The following is a 16,052-nucleotide window of genomic DNA, read 5'->3' on the forward strand; positions in this document are numbered from 1 at the left end:
CATTGCGCTGAGAAGTACATCGTGCTAAATTTTTTAAGGAATAACTAAAACATGATGCTTAACTGTTTGAGTATTAAGTTGGTTACAAACCAAATATAGAACTAAAAAGGTTGCCAAAAATTGATCATTATACAATGGCTGCAATCCAAACAACACCATGTTACCAAAATTTTGGTCATGACAAAACTTGCCAACTTTTTGGCATGGCTTATTGGGGTTAAACCAAACGCACCCTATAATTTTTGCTTTGCTTGGCAACCTTCCCTTCCCCGTCCCATCTCGCTGCCGAGCGCCCCGACGGCTCCTTATCTTCCTCCTCGAGCGAGCGCCCCAGCCCCCTCGCTCCGTCGCTCGTCTTCCTCCTCGTGCGAGCGCCTCCACCGCAGATATCTATCTCCCCTGAAATTCTCTCGTTCCCGACCGTTTCTCCTCCCATCACCCCACGAACAGGTCCCGCCCTTTAGCTTCCCGTTGCATCTCCTTAATCTTCCCCAATTCGTAACTGAGGCAAAAATCAAGGTAAGGCGGCCGCCCTACCTTGCCCTACCGGGTCCTCCGCCCTTGGCGTGACCCGCGATCCCCAAATTCGAATCTAATGCGTGTCTGCGTGTCAGGGTTTTATTATCCAATTATCATTAGCCTAGTTGTGCTCATGCCGGTTTCTGTTCTATTCAACTACCCCCACGTAATGATTTCTGTGCTGTTATTCATGTGTCGTGTACTTAGAGTACTTACTGAATTTGTTCGATTCTTGCGGAATATACAGATTGGATGTTCCTTGGGTGCCCAACTTTATCATATGCTAATATGCTAATGTAGCCTTGCATGCCTTATTGCAGCCACACGTTGAGTTGGAAACAGGGCACTAATGGGGATTGCGGAGGTGGCTCTCCACACCATGCCGGGGACTTTCACTGGCCACTCCCCGGCATCTAGTTTGTTCCTCAGGACTGACGCAGGGGGTAGGAGGAAGAGGAACACCAATTTGTTTTACAGGAAATTTAAAGGCACACCGAAGTTTCCTGGGTTGCGGTCTGTCGAGCGCCAGTGCCAAAGGATTGATGACCTCGCCAAGGTCATCGAAGCGGGGAACGGAACATGGGACAAGGACGTGGTGAACAAGGCCAGCCAGGTTCTTGGTGATGTGAGTGTGCCTGGTCAGGTTTTAGGTGGCAATATAAATCTGAATGGGAATGCCACCAAGCCTCTGCCTCAGAGGCAGAAGGTGTCATCGGTCGAGGACGAGGCTTGGGACCTTTTGCGGGATTCTATCGTTAATTATTGTGGTATTCCAGTTGGGACAATTGCTGCGAACGACCCAAATGATAGTAATCCAGCAAATTACGATCAGGTGTTTATTAGGGACTTCATACCATCTGGCGTTGCTTTTCTATTGAAAGGGGAGTATGAAATTGTGCGCAATTTCATTCTACACACCCTTCAGCTTCAGGTACTGGTTGCGCCTTGCCGGTTTAGGATTATTTATGTTTTTCTTATATTCATGTGGCATATCTGTTATGATAAATGTTAGTGGGGTATTCTGTATTCAGATAATGTACAATTGTACATTAACCAATCGAAGTTCTAACAAGTAAGCTAGTCATGGTTATCGAGAAATAACATGTGTTGATTATCTTAAGCATGTTGCTTGTAGTTGTATTTGGTACGGCACATGATTGTTTGATGCATTTGGCAAGTGTGACCAAAAGTAAAGAACATCACCTAAATTGGATTGCATGCTCCCAGTCACATGTGCAAAAGAGACTACCTCAGAGTCACTTTATGTTGTTGTAGAATCTGTGCAAATCAAACATTATTAGGTTTGACCATTGCTATGGAATCTACAACACCAAATTGATATTACTAGATATATGCTTCTATAATATTGAAGCTGCATAGTCCGTAGAAATTGCTGGTCAAAGTTCCACCTTGGAGACTGTGTCATCAATATCTGAAGCAACCTATCTTATGCTTTAAAGGGACTATTATCAGAAAATTAGATTGCATGCTCTCTCACCCCACATAAAATCTGTAGTGGCAGTGGTGAATTGCTACTAGTATTTATTCTGTATATGTATCAGGAGCCTCTTAAGAAGTTAATCTCTTCTAGAAATAACTGTTACATTGGTACAATTCATACAACCACCATGATCTATACTGTTCTGTATGACACCTTGAATGGACTGCAGAGCTGGGAGAAGACAATGGATTGCCATAGCCCAGGTCAAGGCTTGATGCCTGCCAGCTTCAAGGTGCGGACTATTCCACTTGATGGTGATGATGATGCGACTGAGGAGGTCTTGGATCCTGATTTTGGGGAGGCTGCAATAGGACGTGTAGCACCTGTTGATTCAGGTAAGAGTGGAGCTAATGAGCTCCCTCGTTTGATATCCAGCATTTTCTAACTGTTAGTTAGACACCTGATCACAATGGGCTTCAGGTCTATGGTGGATTATATTGCTTAGGGCATATGGAAAGTGTTCGGGGGATCTGTCAGTTCAAGAGAGAATTGATGTCCAGACTGGCATAAAAATGATTTTGAAGCTTTGTTTAACTGATGGATTTGACATGTTCCCTACGTTACTGGTAACTGATGGTTCATGCATGATTGATCGCCGAATGGGAATCCATGGACATCCACTTGAAATTCAGGTTATATGCTCTCATTTTCCTATTTCATTTGCCATTTATTTTAGCGGTAGATATTTATCCGCCTGGTTTAGAAGTAACTTCTAAAACTAGAACAAGATTCACCAACTACCATAACTTCTTAGCAGCCCAGTGTCTTTATCACAGACAGAAAATCAAACTCCCTCCGTCCCATAATTCTTGTCGAATATTACATGTATCTAGACGCTTTTTAGGAATAGATACCCATATTTGGGCAAATTTGAGACAAGAATTATGGGACGGAGGAAGTACCTAATTGGATGCATTTTCTTTATGTTGCACTTAGAGTAGCTTTTTTTTTAAGAATGCAGATATGATATATTTTCATATATTGGATTAGCAAAGTACGAGTATATGTTTTGATTTCGTAGAGTTCATGTGCGCTTCTGGCTGTATTGTGTGAGAGAGTAAAACCAACCCAAATTTTTACTCCCTCCGTCCAACAAAGGATGTCTCAACTTTGACTAAATTTGAATGCATCTACACACTAAGTCATGTCTAGATACATCCAAATTTTGACAAACTTGAGACATCTTTTGTTGGACGGAGGGAGTACTTACTTTGGTCACTGTTGACATGTCAGTTTGTGCTAAGGTAACTGTGTTTCTGTGTAGCTGAATACACTTTCACCTCTGAGAAAGTTGATGAAAGCATTTGTGATCAACCAGATTCATACCCAATTGCAGTAAAATGTTTTTGCAGCGTTTCCTGGGAAGATATTAGTACCAAAGCCAAGTTGGAAAGTTAGACATAAGTAGACGTTGGAATGATGACGCTTATGTCGTTTGTGAGGTGATGAGGATTGTAAGGACATCACCAATGTCTACCATGTTTGCATGTTGTAACAGACCTAATTACCTCCCATACGTAGACAAGCTAGTAGACTGAGAGTAGGTAACTGGGGAGAATCTTCATGCAATGCAAGATTTTCTTGTCGAAACCATTCTGTGGCATCACTGATGTTGTTCCTTTGGCATCACTTGTTAGCCCATTGCAGTTGAGTTAGCAAATTAATGATACCATTATTCCTCAATTCAATGTTCCAAACACTTGTCAAGTCTCAGGCACGTTTCGTATTCAGACTACCTTACAGGTTAATGAGCTCTGACCATAAAACACCTGATCCAAGTGACGCCATCTTGTGAAATAATTCATAATATTCTTTTGTTTTACTGTTATACCAAGACATATTGGAAACTTCTCTTTGTGCAATATATCAACTCACATTTACAGTTTTCTTTGTAGGCACTGTTCTATTCAGCTCTCTTAAGTGCACGTGAGATGTTGACTCCTGAAGATGGATCCGCCGACTTAATCCGTGCCCTAAATAACCGGCTTATCGCGTTGTCCTTCCATATCAGGGAGTACTATTGGGTCGATATGCAAAAACTGAATGAGATATATCGATATAAAACCGAAGAATATTCTTACGATGCTGTCAACAAGTTCAACATATATCCTGATCAGGTTTCTCCATGGCTTGTTGAGTGGATACCTCCTAAAGGGGGTTACTTTATTGGAAACTTGCAGCCAGCTCACATGGACTTCCGGTTCTTTGCTTTGGGGAATTTATGGTCAATAGTAAGCAGCTTGGCAACAACACATCAATCACATGCCATTTTGGATCTGATTGAATCTAAATGGTCTGATCTAGTGGCAGAGATGCCATTGAAGATATGTTATCCTGCTCTTGAGAATCAGGAATGGAAAATCATTACTGGAAGTGATCCTAAAAACACGTAAGTCTTCGAATATGTTCATACCAGGTACCTATGTGCACATTGCAGTGCCTTTGCACGTCTAACTATTAATTTCTAATGACACAGGCCTTGGTCGTACCATAACGGAGGATCCTGGCCAACATTATTGTGGCAGGTTTGCATATTCTATGATCTCCTAGAGATTTTACTTTACTACTCCCTCCGATCCATATTTGGGCAAATTTGAGACAATTAATATGGATCGGAGGGAGTACTGATTTTCTGTCTGTTGGTGTAAAACTATTTTTATTGTCTGTACATATTATACAGTAAAGTTACCTTCATGGAGTGTAGCACTTTTTAGTGACACATCATTCATAGTGTAGTCATTCACTAGTTTTTGTCGATGTACTTTCTTGTTGTTACCCACCAATAGCTATCTTTACTTTGCATGCAGCTCACAGTGGCATGTATCAAGATGAACAGACCGGAGATTGCTGCAAAAGCTGTTGAGATAGCTGAGAGACGCATTGCTACAGATAAATGGCCTGAATACTATGACACCAAGCGAGCACGCTTCATAGGGAAACAGTCCCGGCTTTACCAAACCTGGTCTATTGCTGGGTATCTTGTAGCCAAGCAACTGCTGGATAAACCTGATGCTGCTAGAATACTCTGGAATGATGAGGACGCTGAAATTCTTAATGCTCTGAGCACAAACAGGAAACGTGGCAAGAAAGTGTTGAAGAAGACATACATTGTATGAGTTCCCGTGGCATGCTTCATCATCTTTTCCACCGAAGGTAGCATTGTTAAGTTATAGGACATGTCCTCTGTACATATAAAAGGTCGTTCTTCTGATGGAGGATGCTCGCTGTTAGATGCTGCTATAGTGATGCATCTGGCTTTGCAAGAAATCACTTGCTTGAGCATTCCTCAATTTTATACTTGCCAAAATTTTGTACTCTAGACCTGTGTCTCACGTGGATTACACAAATCTACTCCATTTCAAATGACAAACCTCTGTGGCGCTTATCTTGTTCTTTATGTCCCAAGTTCCTGTCTAGATTATTTGTAGTTCTTTCTTCAGCATGGAAATAACTGATTCCATTAAGTACTTGGCACAGTAAACTCACTGGCCCCAGTAAAGAGTACAAAGTCTGTCGAGCCATAACATTTTGGCAACCACTTACATTTGAGTGGCTTGCTAACACATTTTTCTGTTCTTTTTATAGAAGATGTTTTTCTGGCCTCTGCATCAATCGTTGCACATAGCCATAATATTATTGAAATCGCAAATAGCGATTAGATTTCAATTATTATTACAACTTAAAATGACAACAAGCTAGAAAAAAATACACTCCTAGCCTATCGTGGGCGTCACCTTAGATTTGATAGCAGCACATGAGCGACACGATTACATTTAGAGACACAGAAGGAAACTTTATACTGAATTCAGCAGGTATTTGGCTTCTCGGAAGGTGACGTATGTTTATTTGACTGAAGAGCATCTTGAAGAATCTGAGTATCAGTTTAGATGTTCACCTGCATTGCTGGCGAACATAATGCCATGGACAGGCAGCAGCTTCGGCATGGAGGGGGTCAGCAAGATTTTCAAGTCGACCCATATACCCGCTCCTTGAAATTCACCCGTCATGGCCTAACAATGCTCAACCTAGATCATTTATTTCAAATTCAACGGTAGCGGTTATAAGGTTGACCAATCAAAGCATCAAAAGCCAATTATATAACCTCTAAAAGCATATTAGGTGTGAGGGCTGAATGTGTGGTAAAGTAGTATTAAGGTCGAGCCTGTGCATTTCAAAAAAGACTATGCTAAAATAGTGTCGAACGTTCATTCAATTTTGTTGAAAGTTTTGTCTGAATGGGTTTAAATTGTTGAATCATTTTTTGGAAGCACGTTTTGATTTCGTGGGAATCTCAGATTTCGCAAACTAAAATCCAGGAGTGCTACGATTCTCCATGGGACAGCACAAGTAATGTTGAAACATGCAGGCGTATTTAATGCTTAACGGGATTGGACAATTGTGGTGCTTATCACTTACATTGGGTACCCTGTATGTATGTCTTTCACCTTTTACATTGGGTATTTGGGTACCCTGTATGTCTTGACCTATAGACTATAGTTGTCCTAGTTTCTTTCTCCTGCCGATCCCAGTGAAGAAACCTTTTAGGTCCTCGACGCCGCAGAGCCGGTGCAGCCTCTCCATGGGGTCGTCTTCCTCTCTTCTTCTCTTGGGATTACTGTAGTCGTTGTCGTAGAGGTCATTCACGTTGATGTCCCCACCGGCGGGCTCCTGGAGCAGCAATGTGGGCGGCGGCCTGAGCATGGAGAGGTTCTTCAGAGCGTCCTGCTTTATCTTCTCCAGGCCAGAGACATCCTTCCTGCCGTTCTTCTTGTCCACTGCATAATGGAGCTTGTATCCCTGGTCCTTGTAGTAGTGCTCGTAACCGTGGTAGGGTATGTCGTCGGGGATCTCCTTCTCCTTGCCGACGGCCACCGCCGTCTCGTAGCACCAGCAGGAGGCGACGTGGTTGATGGTGTAGCCGCCGCCGCCGAGCAGGAGCAGCGGCACGTTGAAGCTGCGGAGGAAGGCGACGCAGGCGGCGTGGCCCTTGACTGACAGGTGGAACCCGCCGATCGCGTCGCCCGAGAGCGAGTCGGCCCCGCACTGCAGCACGACGGCGTCCGGCGCGAACACCTCCATGACCCGGGCCATGATGGGCCGGAAGAGGACGTTGAGGTAGCCCTCGTCGTCCATGCCGGCCTTCATCGGCACGTTGAGCGCGTGGTAGAGCCCCTCGCCTTGGCCGACGTCCGCAGCCTCGCCGGTGGTGGGGAAGAAGACGCCGTCGTAGCGGTGGAAGGAGACCGTCATGACCCGGGGCTCCCTCCGGAAGCGGTGCTCGACGCCGTCGCCGTGGTGCACGTCGATGTCGACGTAGAGCACGCGGCGGAAGCGGGCGAGGAGCCGCTGGATGGCGAGCACGATGTCGTTGACGTAGCAGAAGCCGCTGGCCTTGGCCCGGCACGCGTGGTGCATCCCGCCGGACCAGTTGATGGCCACGTCGGACTCGCCGCAGGCCAGCGCGCGCGCCGCGGCCAGGGACCCGCCGGCGTAGCTGAGGCAGTAGTCCCAGAGGCCGTCGATGACGGGGTTGTCGTAGTTGTCGCCGTTCTCCTTGGTCTTCACGCGGCCGACGCCGCGCTCCTCGGCCCGCGTCTTGGCCTGGTCGAGGTTGAGGCGGTAGGATTCCGGGTTGATGGAGCGGAGGAGCTCGACGTAGGAGGCGCCGTGGAAGGCGCGCAGGTCGCTTTCGGTGGCGGGCCTGGTGCGGAGGCGCTTCATGTCCGGGAGCAGGCCGTAGGAGGACACGAGGGCGTGCGTCATGGCCACGCGGCGGGGCACCATGACGTGGCCCTCGCCGTAGTCCACGTTGGCGATGCCCGGGTCGTAGTAGTAGCTCACGCGCCTCTTGCCGCCGTCCACGCACGACGCCGACCGCAGAGAGTGCCCTTCCGTCTCCATCGATTCGATTTCGTTTGTCGCGCGCGCCGGCCGGGATCGATGCGTATACATATATATAAACTGCCCGGGTTCGTCGTGTCCGAGTTGGACTCGTACATCTAAGGATCGATCGAGATCAGGACTCGTACGTGTTCGTCCTCCCTGCAGGCCGGTCATAAGCTTGAATGGCTTTTGGACTCTTGGAGTCCACTGTCCGAAACCTGTATATAATTAAGAACGAACGCGTGGTCGTGCCCTTGTGTTACACGCTGCGGCGCCCATGCACGCGTTAAATTGGATAATGGATAAGGAATGCGCCGAAATATGGACGTTCAGGTCTCAATGCCAAAAGCGTTTCACCCAGCAAGTAGTAGGCTTGCATGCAAATGCCCCGCACAAAATCCCACCCTGTCAGCTGCATCCAATGGTGCGGGCACGAACGTCGCTGGTTGAGGCTAAAACCGGCGCGTCCCGTTTTTAGAAACCATGTGCGGTAAATAGACCACTATATAAGAAAACCATTTGCAGGGTAAAAAACAGTTCGTTACCAACTAAAATTCAATAAAGGCAGATAGATTGCTTGCCTCCTCTTTTGCCCTCCAAGGAGGAGGAGGAACTGGAGGTCTAAATCTATCTGGTCTGTTTCCTGCTTTTCTGTTTCCTGTTGTCTTGAGATGATTTAGTATTTGCGGATTGACAATGCCAGAGAGCCCTGATTTCTCATTTGCAACTGCGGTTGTTGGTCTCATTTCTCACTCGTTTGATTTGCAGGAACCTGACCCCTTGCATTCAATAGCCTAGCATTATTTATAACTATACATACATTTATCAATTTGACAACAAGATGCCTGTGTCCAAGCCTTCTTCGTCGAAACCGGCCCCCATCGACTCTGACTCGGACGACGATCTCGTCCCCAAGAGACCGGCAACCAAATACACTGCCCCCGCGGGCGCCAAGAAACAGCAGTACAAGGATGGGTTCCGCGACGCCGGCGGGCTCGAGAACCAGTCGGTGCAGGAGCTGGAGAACTACGCGGCGTACAAGGCCGAGGAGACCACCGACACGCTCAACGGCTGCCTGCGCATCGCCGAGAACATCAGGGAGGACGCCAGCAACACGCTCATCACGCTGAACAAGCAGGGCGAGCAGATCAGCAGGACGCACGACAAGGCCGTTGAAATCGATCAGGACCTCGCAAAGGTGCATAAGAAATCTCTTTTTGCTACTCCCTCCGTTACATATTAAATGACTTTCTATTACATGTATCTAGATGCTATTTAGGCATAGATACATATATATTTGGACAAATTACGGAGGAAGTATATGGGAATCGACCTGTTTGCTGAGGTTTGATTGTCCTGATGTTGGCGCGCGTTTGTGTGTCTAGGGCGAGTCGCTTCTGAACAGCCTTGGAGGGTTCTTCTCCAAGCCATGGAAACCCAAGAAAACGAGGCAGATCAAGGGGCCAGCTCAAGTGTCACGAGGTACAATCTTTAACACACTAACAACGCCCTCCCAAATTATGAGACGCTCACCAAGTCGATGGCATGAAACAGACGATTCCTTCAAAAAGAAGGCGAACCGCATGGAGCAGAGGGATAAGTTAGGACTGAGCCCTCGGGGGAAGGGGAATAGCCGCACCTACGACGACCCCACCAACGCCATGGACAAAGTCCAGGTTCGTGCTCTGCCTCGGCGGGTATCCATGGAAATCTACAAAGTTATACTCCAGTACTTAGCAGCCGTTCTTGTCTTGTCAGGTGGAGAAACAAAAGCAGGACGATGCCCTGGACGATCTCAGCGGCGTGCTGGGGCAGCTCAAGGGCATGGCTGTTGACATGGGATCGGAGCTTGACAGGTGAGCTCCCTAATTTACGGTGATTGAAGCCAGGCTCAAGATTAATTAGAAACTCTAAATTGATGTATTTGACCAACTTCTCAGGCAAAACCAAGCACTGGATAATCTGCAGGACGACGTGGAGGAACTCAACTCCAGGATGAAGGGAGCCAACCAGCGTGCGCGCAAGCTGGTCGCCAAGTAGACGCCCAACATGATTTGCTGCAAAATAGAGTGAGATTGTCGTGGAACCGACCTCACTCGCACAGCTTTTGGTTGTCAGTTTGCCGAGTCTGGCTTTGGTTGTAAGTTTGTAACATGTATCAGCTCGTCGTTATACTGGGAGCTTTTTTGTCTCCAAGATTAATTGTTTCTTTCCGTGGTCAAAGTTGTACACTGTATAAATAGATATGGCAAGGGGAAGAAATTACATACTTGTGGACAGCGAAAAAACGTGAATGATCGAAAGCCTGTTTAGTGCTGGACTGACTATTGCGAGTAAAAAAAAATAGGAACGATTGGTGTCAAGAACTTCTTTTTGCAAGGATGCCTTTCCAAAATAAAAGAAATGGTAATATTTCATGATATTCCATTAGTCTGAACTCCTTAAATTTGCGATCCATCCAAGAACAGGATGCAATCTGTGAAATTTAGACAGCTAACGCACCTGAACTCTAAATTTTATCTAGTGCACGTGACTGGACACAAGCTATAACCGTTTGTGATTCAATTGTGTGCTTCCAAGAAGGGAAAAGAGATTATTTGACATCACATCACATGGTCAGATCACAGACCGTTGCCTAACTCCGCTAAGATCCATGTCTAGAATCTCCATCACGTTGAGGATCCAGCAGCAGTATAATAAGTCAGATAAACAAATCATACATTTAAATCTGGAGCTAGAAATAGATGCGATACAGATCTACAATTAACTAATTAATTCATTAGTCAGATCTTATACCGTTGACTTGCTTTTTGTCACATGATCAAATCAGCTTCTTGATCCATCCAATCTACTATCAGTGCAGAAACGGGTACCAGGCTTGATCCAGTAAGATATGCAAGGGGCTGCAAAAGTTGAATGGCAAGTTTGGAATGTACCAAGTTTTAGTATTTGTCAGGACGCAGTTCTGGAGAAAACTTCCACCTACTAAAGGAGCAACAATATTGCAGAACCACACTACTTTAGTTGTCTGCATATAGCACTGCCAGGATGCAAGAGAAGAGAACTATCATTTCAACCAGACTTGTGAAGCAAGCCAACGATATCACATACAGTCAATCTCCACCAAAGTGAGCAAATGTGTGAAGCATCAAACTCAACAAGCAATGTGAGAGTATTACTGTGGCGTTATGCAGTTCAAATGGACTATGAACAAAAAGTCAAAATCTGCAAAAGTTGGCATGCTCATGATTCCTTATAAGCATAGAAACTAAGGTAATTTGAACAATATCACCACAAAGTTGGCTGTTTTGAGAAATGCAGCTGGATATTTCGATGGCATGTGAGACCTGGAGCCACATATCATTCTCAGCTTCTGCAGCATTTTGCTCAAATACTAGCTTCACAGTGGCATGATTCAAATACTCTCTTGAAAACTATTGCACTGAATCTTACCGGACAGTAATTAATGACAACTCCACAATCTCGAGCTGAACATTTGGACCAGACAAAAGCTGCGAGGGAATCGAGTGCCAATGAAATACCTGGTTTTCAGAAAAGAACAACCCCGTTTACAGCATCATTTCAAGCAAAATGATAGGAGTGAAGACCAGTTTTAGCAGCCATTACTGTTGAAAGAAGCAAATTTTCTAACTAAATCCCACTAAAATATTCTTTTTTAGCAAAAGAGTTGTACAAGCAATCCCAACAATTACCAACTTTCCAGCATTTTAAGAGGCAGGAAGTACCCATTATCCTTGAATATTGTCAAACATCATCTAGTTAGACACTGACCAGTACAACCTGTCACATCAGCCATTTAAAAGAAAACTCAAATGAAGTCAAAGAAATCTGAAAATAGAAGATTCAGAATTTTCTAACCAGGTGCCAGTGAATCATCAGTCCATATTAAACTTTATTTAAAAAAATACACCAGAAAAATAGAAACAAACAATTAAGATGGCATACCATGGTTTGTGATTTAAGATGCAGGAAATGGCACAAGCAGGAGTTAAAAGTAGAAATGCAGATAAAGCAACTGAAGAATGGAGAGTGCCTTGAAGCAAAATAAGCTCCATGTTCTTACATTTTACTTATTATTATTCAAAATCAGTATAAGTTGGTGTTATACTATGTTCCTCAAAAATTATTATGGTCTTCATACAATACTTACAAACTATGAACCATTTTTTATACTAAATTACGAAATTAGGCAAAAATGACAGTTCAAAGAGTACCACCAAAATGAAGACAATGGTAGAAATAAGTTTTGCTTCATAACTGCACCCCAATTATCACAAAAGACAAGACAAGAGAACTTAGACCAGCACCACTACAAAGATAAAAACTCCACATATTAGTGATGCTTGCCTCACTACAAGCTACTAGCAATGAACTCAAAAGCAGTACAAAAGTGGGGCTATTTCCGTGTGATTTGAGCTCCTATCACGTTTAAGTCCATGGTAAACATAGCTTGCAATCTCTAACTGTTACATAGCAAGAAAAATCCGCAAACAAAAAAGGAAAAGAAAAAAGGGCAGACAGTAAAACATTAACCCCAAGTAACAAAATGCTCTGACCTTGAAGAGCGCCTGTATGCTATTGCCTTACCACTAACTCTCATCGGTAGCTTCAAGAAGTGGTCAACATCTTTGCCTTCACATCAAGGTTCTCCTTGTCATTAATCGGCTTGGTGGTCGGACTTCTGATCCTCTTGATCTTGGGGCTTTCGAGCCCCTTGTGCCCGAATCCATAGAGTCTCAGCACCTGGTTATCGGCAAAATTAAATGCTCGCTCCATACTCTTGAGGCATCGCTCTACTGGGTAATCCCCATAGCTTCCACATGGCTTACACCCAACAAAGTGTGTCACAAACGGCCACCGCTCATCCCCAAGCCCTGGGTGGTGGTTCTCCATCATGTCCTCATACTTGTCCACCAATCCAGCCCAGAAACCATGCAAGTAGTATGAATTCTCTATGAATACCTTGTCCATCCACTTGTCCTTCTGCGACAGCAAGAGATATATCAGCGCAGACTGATCATCGGCCTCAAATGCTGGACGGCCCTTCAGGTTCGCAGTGAGTATCTTCCCGGCCTCCTCACGGATGAAACCCTTGGGCCCCATGGGCGCCCACGTGTCAAGAAGGTCGAGCGACCACTGGCAGTTCCGGAAGAGGAAGCTGCCGGTGTTGAGCGCTATCCATGAGTGCTTCTCGAAGAGCAAATCCTGATACCCGTGGATGATGAGGTTATGGTTTTCATAGCGTGAGAGGGGAAGCTCGAACGCCATGTCTGTGAATAGCGCGTCACTGTCCATCCACCAGATCCACTCAACCTCCGGGTGGGAGAGCATAAGTTTGCGGAGCAGCGGCAGCTTGGCCCAGTAACCGGCGAGCTCCTTGTCCAGGTGCGCAAGGTTGTGGACGATCTCAATGCCGTGGAGTCGACAGTAATCTATCTTGTTCTTGGTGGTCTTGAGCAGGTAGTGGTCGCCAAGCGGGTTGTCGCAAGGGCCGGGCTGTGACCCCGTGACGAGCAGGATCCTGGATTTGCCGCCGGGGACAGTGGTCGGGAAACCAGGGTTCTTCGCGAGCCATTGTCGGCGCTGCTGGTCCCAGCCGGAGATCTTGGGGCCGAGCGCGTAGTTCCCGACCGCGGCGGCGTAGGCTGCCGCAACCTCCGAAGCGCTGAGCGCGCTGGCGTTGAAGCGGAGGCCGGCGGCGTCGAGGTCGGCGTCGGCAGGGTCGGAGGGGTCGGAGTCGGAGCGGATCTCGCGGAGGATACGGTCGATGTCCTCGACGGCCTTGGCGCCTGCGAGGGCGTCGGCGTCGGAGGGGTGGGACGGGAGGGAGAGGTTGATGCCGATGGTACCCCGGAGGACGAGGATGGTGACGAGGCCGCAGATGACGGTGATCTTGACGTTGTTGAAGGTGCGGCTGATCTTCCGCGACCGGTGCTGGCTACTGAGCGGCGACGCTCCACGCGCCCGCGCCGCCGTCATCGGCAGGCCACCTCCCCCGCCGCCGCCCTTGCTGTTGTTGTACCCCATCCCCTCCTGCCCCATATCCCTCCCAACCCCAACCCGAGCTCCGATTGGAATTGCAGCGTCGGGTGGGGAGTGACGAGCCTGGGTAGCGAGCGGGACTGTCACATGAGCTCGGCGCGGTGAGATGAGATCGGAGGCTGGGTGGGGCTGGGGGAGCGAGGCGAGAGAGGGTGGGGGCTGGCTGGGATTTGGAAGAGGGGCGAAGGACGGAGGGAGAGGAGAGGTGTTTCCTTCTCTTTCCCTTTTTTTACCCTTCTCCTGCTTCTGGGGCAGTGGGCTGTCGGCCGTTGACTCGGCTTCGGCCGCGCTCGGCGTTGCCGGCTGGGTTCACTCCGGCCCGGTGAGAGCCGTTTCGGCCGGCGCGACTCTCGCACGCGGCGTGATTTGTTTAATCCCCTCCCATTGGGTTTTCTAATAACCATGACTGACTGATGATGCAGTACCAGTTTGATTACTCGAAGCTCTTGGGATTCGACACGGAATTAATTGCGGGCCGGACGGCGCGGTTCTCGAGCTTGAGCTTGAGGTCGCCGTCGGTGGATTCAACTGACTTTTTTTTTTTGAAAGAACTGACCTTTCTCATTGCATCAGCTAACCAGCAACAGCAACCTACTATCATTGGTAACTTGTTATGCCCCGTCTAAAAACAAGGTAACTCGATTAAAAATTTAAAGTTACTAACTCCATTTCTGAATATAAGTAGTCATACAGTTGTTCTAAATCAAACTTCTCCGATTTTGATTAAGTTTACCGGGTCTAGCGGGAAATCTTCGTCGTCAAGTTTTCAGTCCTGATTGTATCACCGCGGTCTGTGATGGCACCAACTCTTTTGAAGCAAGATCCCTTTCTTTGAACGAAAGTTCATTTCTTTGGAAGCACATCCCAATTTAGCTTGAAACATATATGCATTTCAAGTGATCTTTTCTTTTGTCCAATGGAAGCAGATTCCTATTTCAGTTCAAGCATTTCTCTCATCGATGGTCACAATTTTGCGTTGTCGTGAAAACACCCATTTGATTCAAAGTTTTGTTACTTCGTGGCAGATTATAGTTGTCGTGGAAGCAATTTTTTCTAATCAATGAAAACATAATTTACTATGTTGAAAAAACCTATTACATTTGATAGATTTCTTAAGCAAGAAAGAAAATTCAAGTAACACTAGAAGCAAACAAATTCAATAACGAAGTACCCATTTTTTAAGATCGAAGCAAATTGAAGTAGCATTGGAAGCAAAACAAATTCAATAAGAAAACACCGGTATTTTTTTAAAATAGAAGCAATTCAAGTAACACGGGAAGCAAGATTTGTTGAATAAGGATTGAAGCAAAATCAAGTAACATTGGAAGCAATTTTCTTTTTGAAAGTTTAAGGTACCAAGTGTCAGAATAAACTCTCAAATAATGAATTTTTTTAAAGGGAAAACATAATATAATCAACTGTAGTTAATCCCTTGACTCAGTACTACTACAACGCTAAGAAAAGATACCAACTCCAAATAAACTCATATATTATTTTTAAGATACTCCAAATAGACTGCATGCACAAATTGCATGTGATCCGTAGGTGTTAGCATATTTTTAAAATACAATTACATTTGCACACATGAAGGAGTTTGCTAATAAAATTGGAAGTGCCATCTAAAAACTAGTAGCACATAGTATATTATTGTCGTTGTTCCAAAATATAAGGTGTATTTTGTTTCAAAGACAAGCATTTGACACGCAATTACTCTCTTGCTACCTTCATTTCAAAATGTAGGGCATGTGAGTTTTTTTGTTTGTCAATCTTTCTAAAGCCTAACCAAACTTATTACCTTCATTTCAAAGAATATCAGCATCAAATGTCAAACCAACATACTATGAAAATCTATTAACAATGTGTCTAATGATCTTCCTTTGACAGTGTGGATGTTGATTTTATTTTTTTTATAAAATTTGTCCCAAACTATAAAATGTTTGACAATCAATTAAAAGGTTATATACCCCACATTTTGGAACAGAGGGAATAGTACATGACTTGTCTGACATAAAAAAGATGTCATTAGATTCGTATTCAAAAGAACTTCCTTATGATTATGATTTTCTATCTCATACATAACGTAATG

The 16,052-nt window shown here is 45.5% G+C and overlaps 4 protein-coding genes across 9 annotated transcripts; 2 read left to right on the top strand and 2 right to left on the bottom strand.

The window, feature by feature from the left end:
- Positions 1–250: 250 nt before the first annotated feature.
- On the top strand, positions 251–5,417 carry LOC100842262 (neutral/alkaline invertase 3, chloroplastic). Of its 2 annotated transcripts, none has more exons than XM_003575011.4 (7): positions 251–519; positions 840–1,450; positions 2,190–2,355; positions 2,441–2,652; positions 3,916–4,409; positions 4,497–4,545; positions 4,828–5,417. In XM_003575011.4, exons 2-7 carry the CDS (start codon positions 869–871, stop codon positions 5,134–5,136), a joined length of 1,812 nt encoding a protein of 603 aa, XP_003575059.1. In that variant the 5' UTR covers positions 251–519; positions 840–868; the 3' UTR covers positions 5,137–5,417. The 2 variants fall into 2 exon arrangements, with proteins under 2 accessions (XP_003575059.1, XP_010235489.1); XM_010237187.3 differs by having other exon boundaries at positions 251–450.
- Positions 5,418–6,360: 943 nt separating this feature from the next.
- On the bottom strand, positions 6,361–7,929 carry LOC100839528 (histone deacetylase 19). Its single transcript, XM_003572531.3, has one exon. It carries the CDS (start codon positions 7,919–7,921, stop codon positions 6,512–6,514), a length of 1,410 nt encoding a protein of 469 aa, XP_003572579.1. The 5' UTR covers positions 7,922–7,929; the 3' UTR covers positions 6,361–6,511.
- Positions 7,930–8,446: 517 nt separating this feature from the next.
- On the top strand, positions 8,447–10,219 carry LOC100842574 (SNAP25 homologous protein SNAP33). Its single transcript, XM_003575012.3, has 6 exons — positions 8,447–8,537; positions 8,672–9,101; positions 9,289–9,385; positions 9,458–9,579; positions 9,662–9,759; positions 9,844–10,219. Exons 2-6 carry the CDS (start codon positions 8,745–8,747, stop codon positions 9,941–9,943), a joined length of 774 nt encoding a protein of 257 aa, XP_003575060.1. The 5' UTR covers positions 8,447–8,537; positions 8,672–8,744; the 3' UTR covers positions 9,944–10,219.
- A 237-nt stretch (positions 10,220–10,456) lies between these two features.
- LOC100842881 (probable glycosyltransferase 2) lies at positions 10,457–14,264 on the bottom strand. 5 transcript variants are annotated; one of them, XR_002965240.1, is made up of 4 exons: positions 12,512–14,264; positions 11,650–11,704; positions 11,357–11,445; positions 10,457–10,806 (listed from the first exon to the last, which is right to left on the bottom strand). XR_002965240.1 is itself a non-coding variant. In XM_024461934.1 (2 exons), the coding sequence occupies exon 1, from the start codon at positions 13,964–13,966 to the stop codon at positions 12,533–12,535; it is 1,434 nt and encodes a 477-aa protein (XP_024317702.1). In that variant the 5' UTR covers positions 13,967–14,264; the 3' UTR covers positions 10,474–11,445; positions 12,512–12,532. The 5 variants fall into 5 exon arrangements, 2 of the variants coding, with proteins under 2 accessions (XP_024317702.1, XP_014756890.1); XR_002965241.1 differs by lacking the exon at positions 11,650–11,704; XR_002965239.1 differs by having other exon boundaries at positions 10,474–11,445.
- Positions 14,265–16,052: the final 1,788 nt, after the last annotated feature.

This window comes from Brachypodium distachyon, chromosome 3 (genome assembly GCF_000005505.3).
Source record: "Brachypodium distachyon strain Bd21 chromosome 3, Brachypodium_distachyon_v3.0, whole genome shotgun sequence".
NCBI classification, from domain to species: Eukaryota; Viridiplantae; Streptophyta; class Magnoliopsida; order Poales; family Poaceae; genus Brachypodium; species Brachypodium distachyon.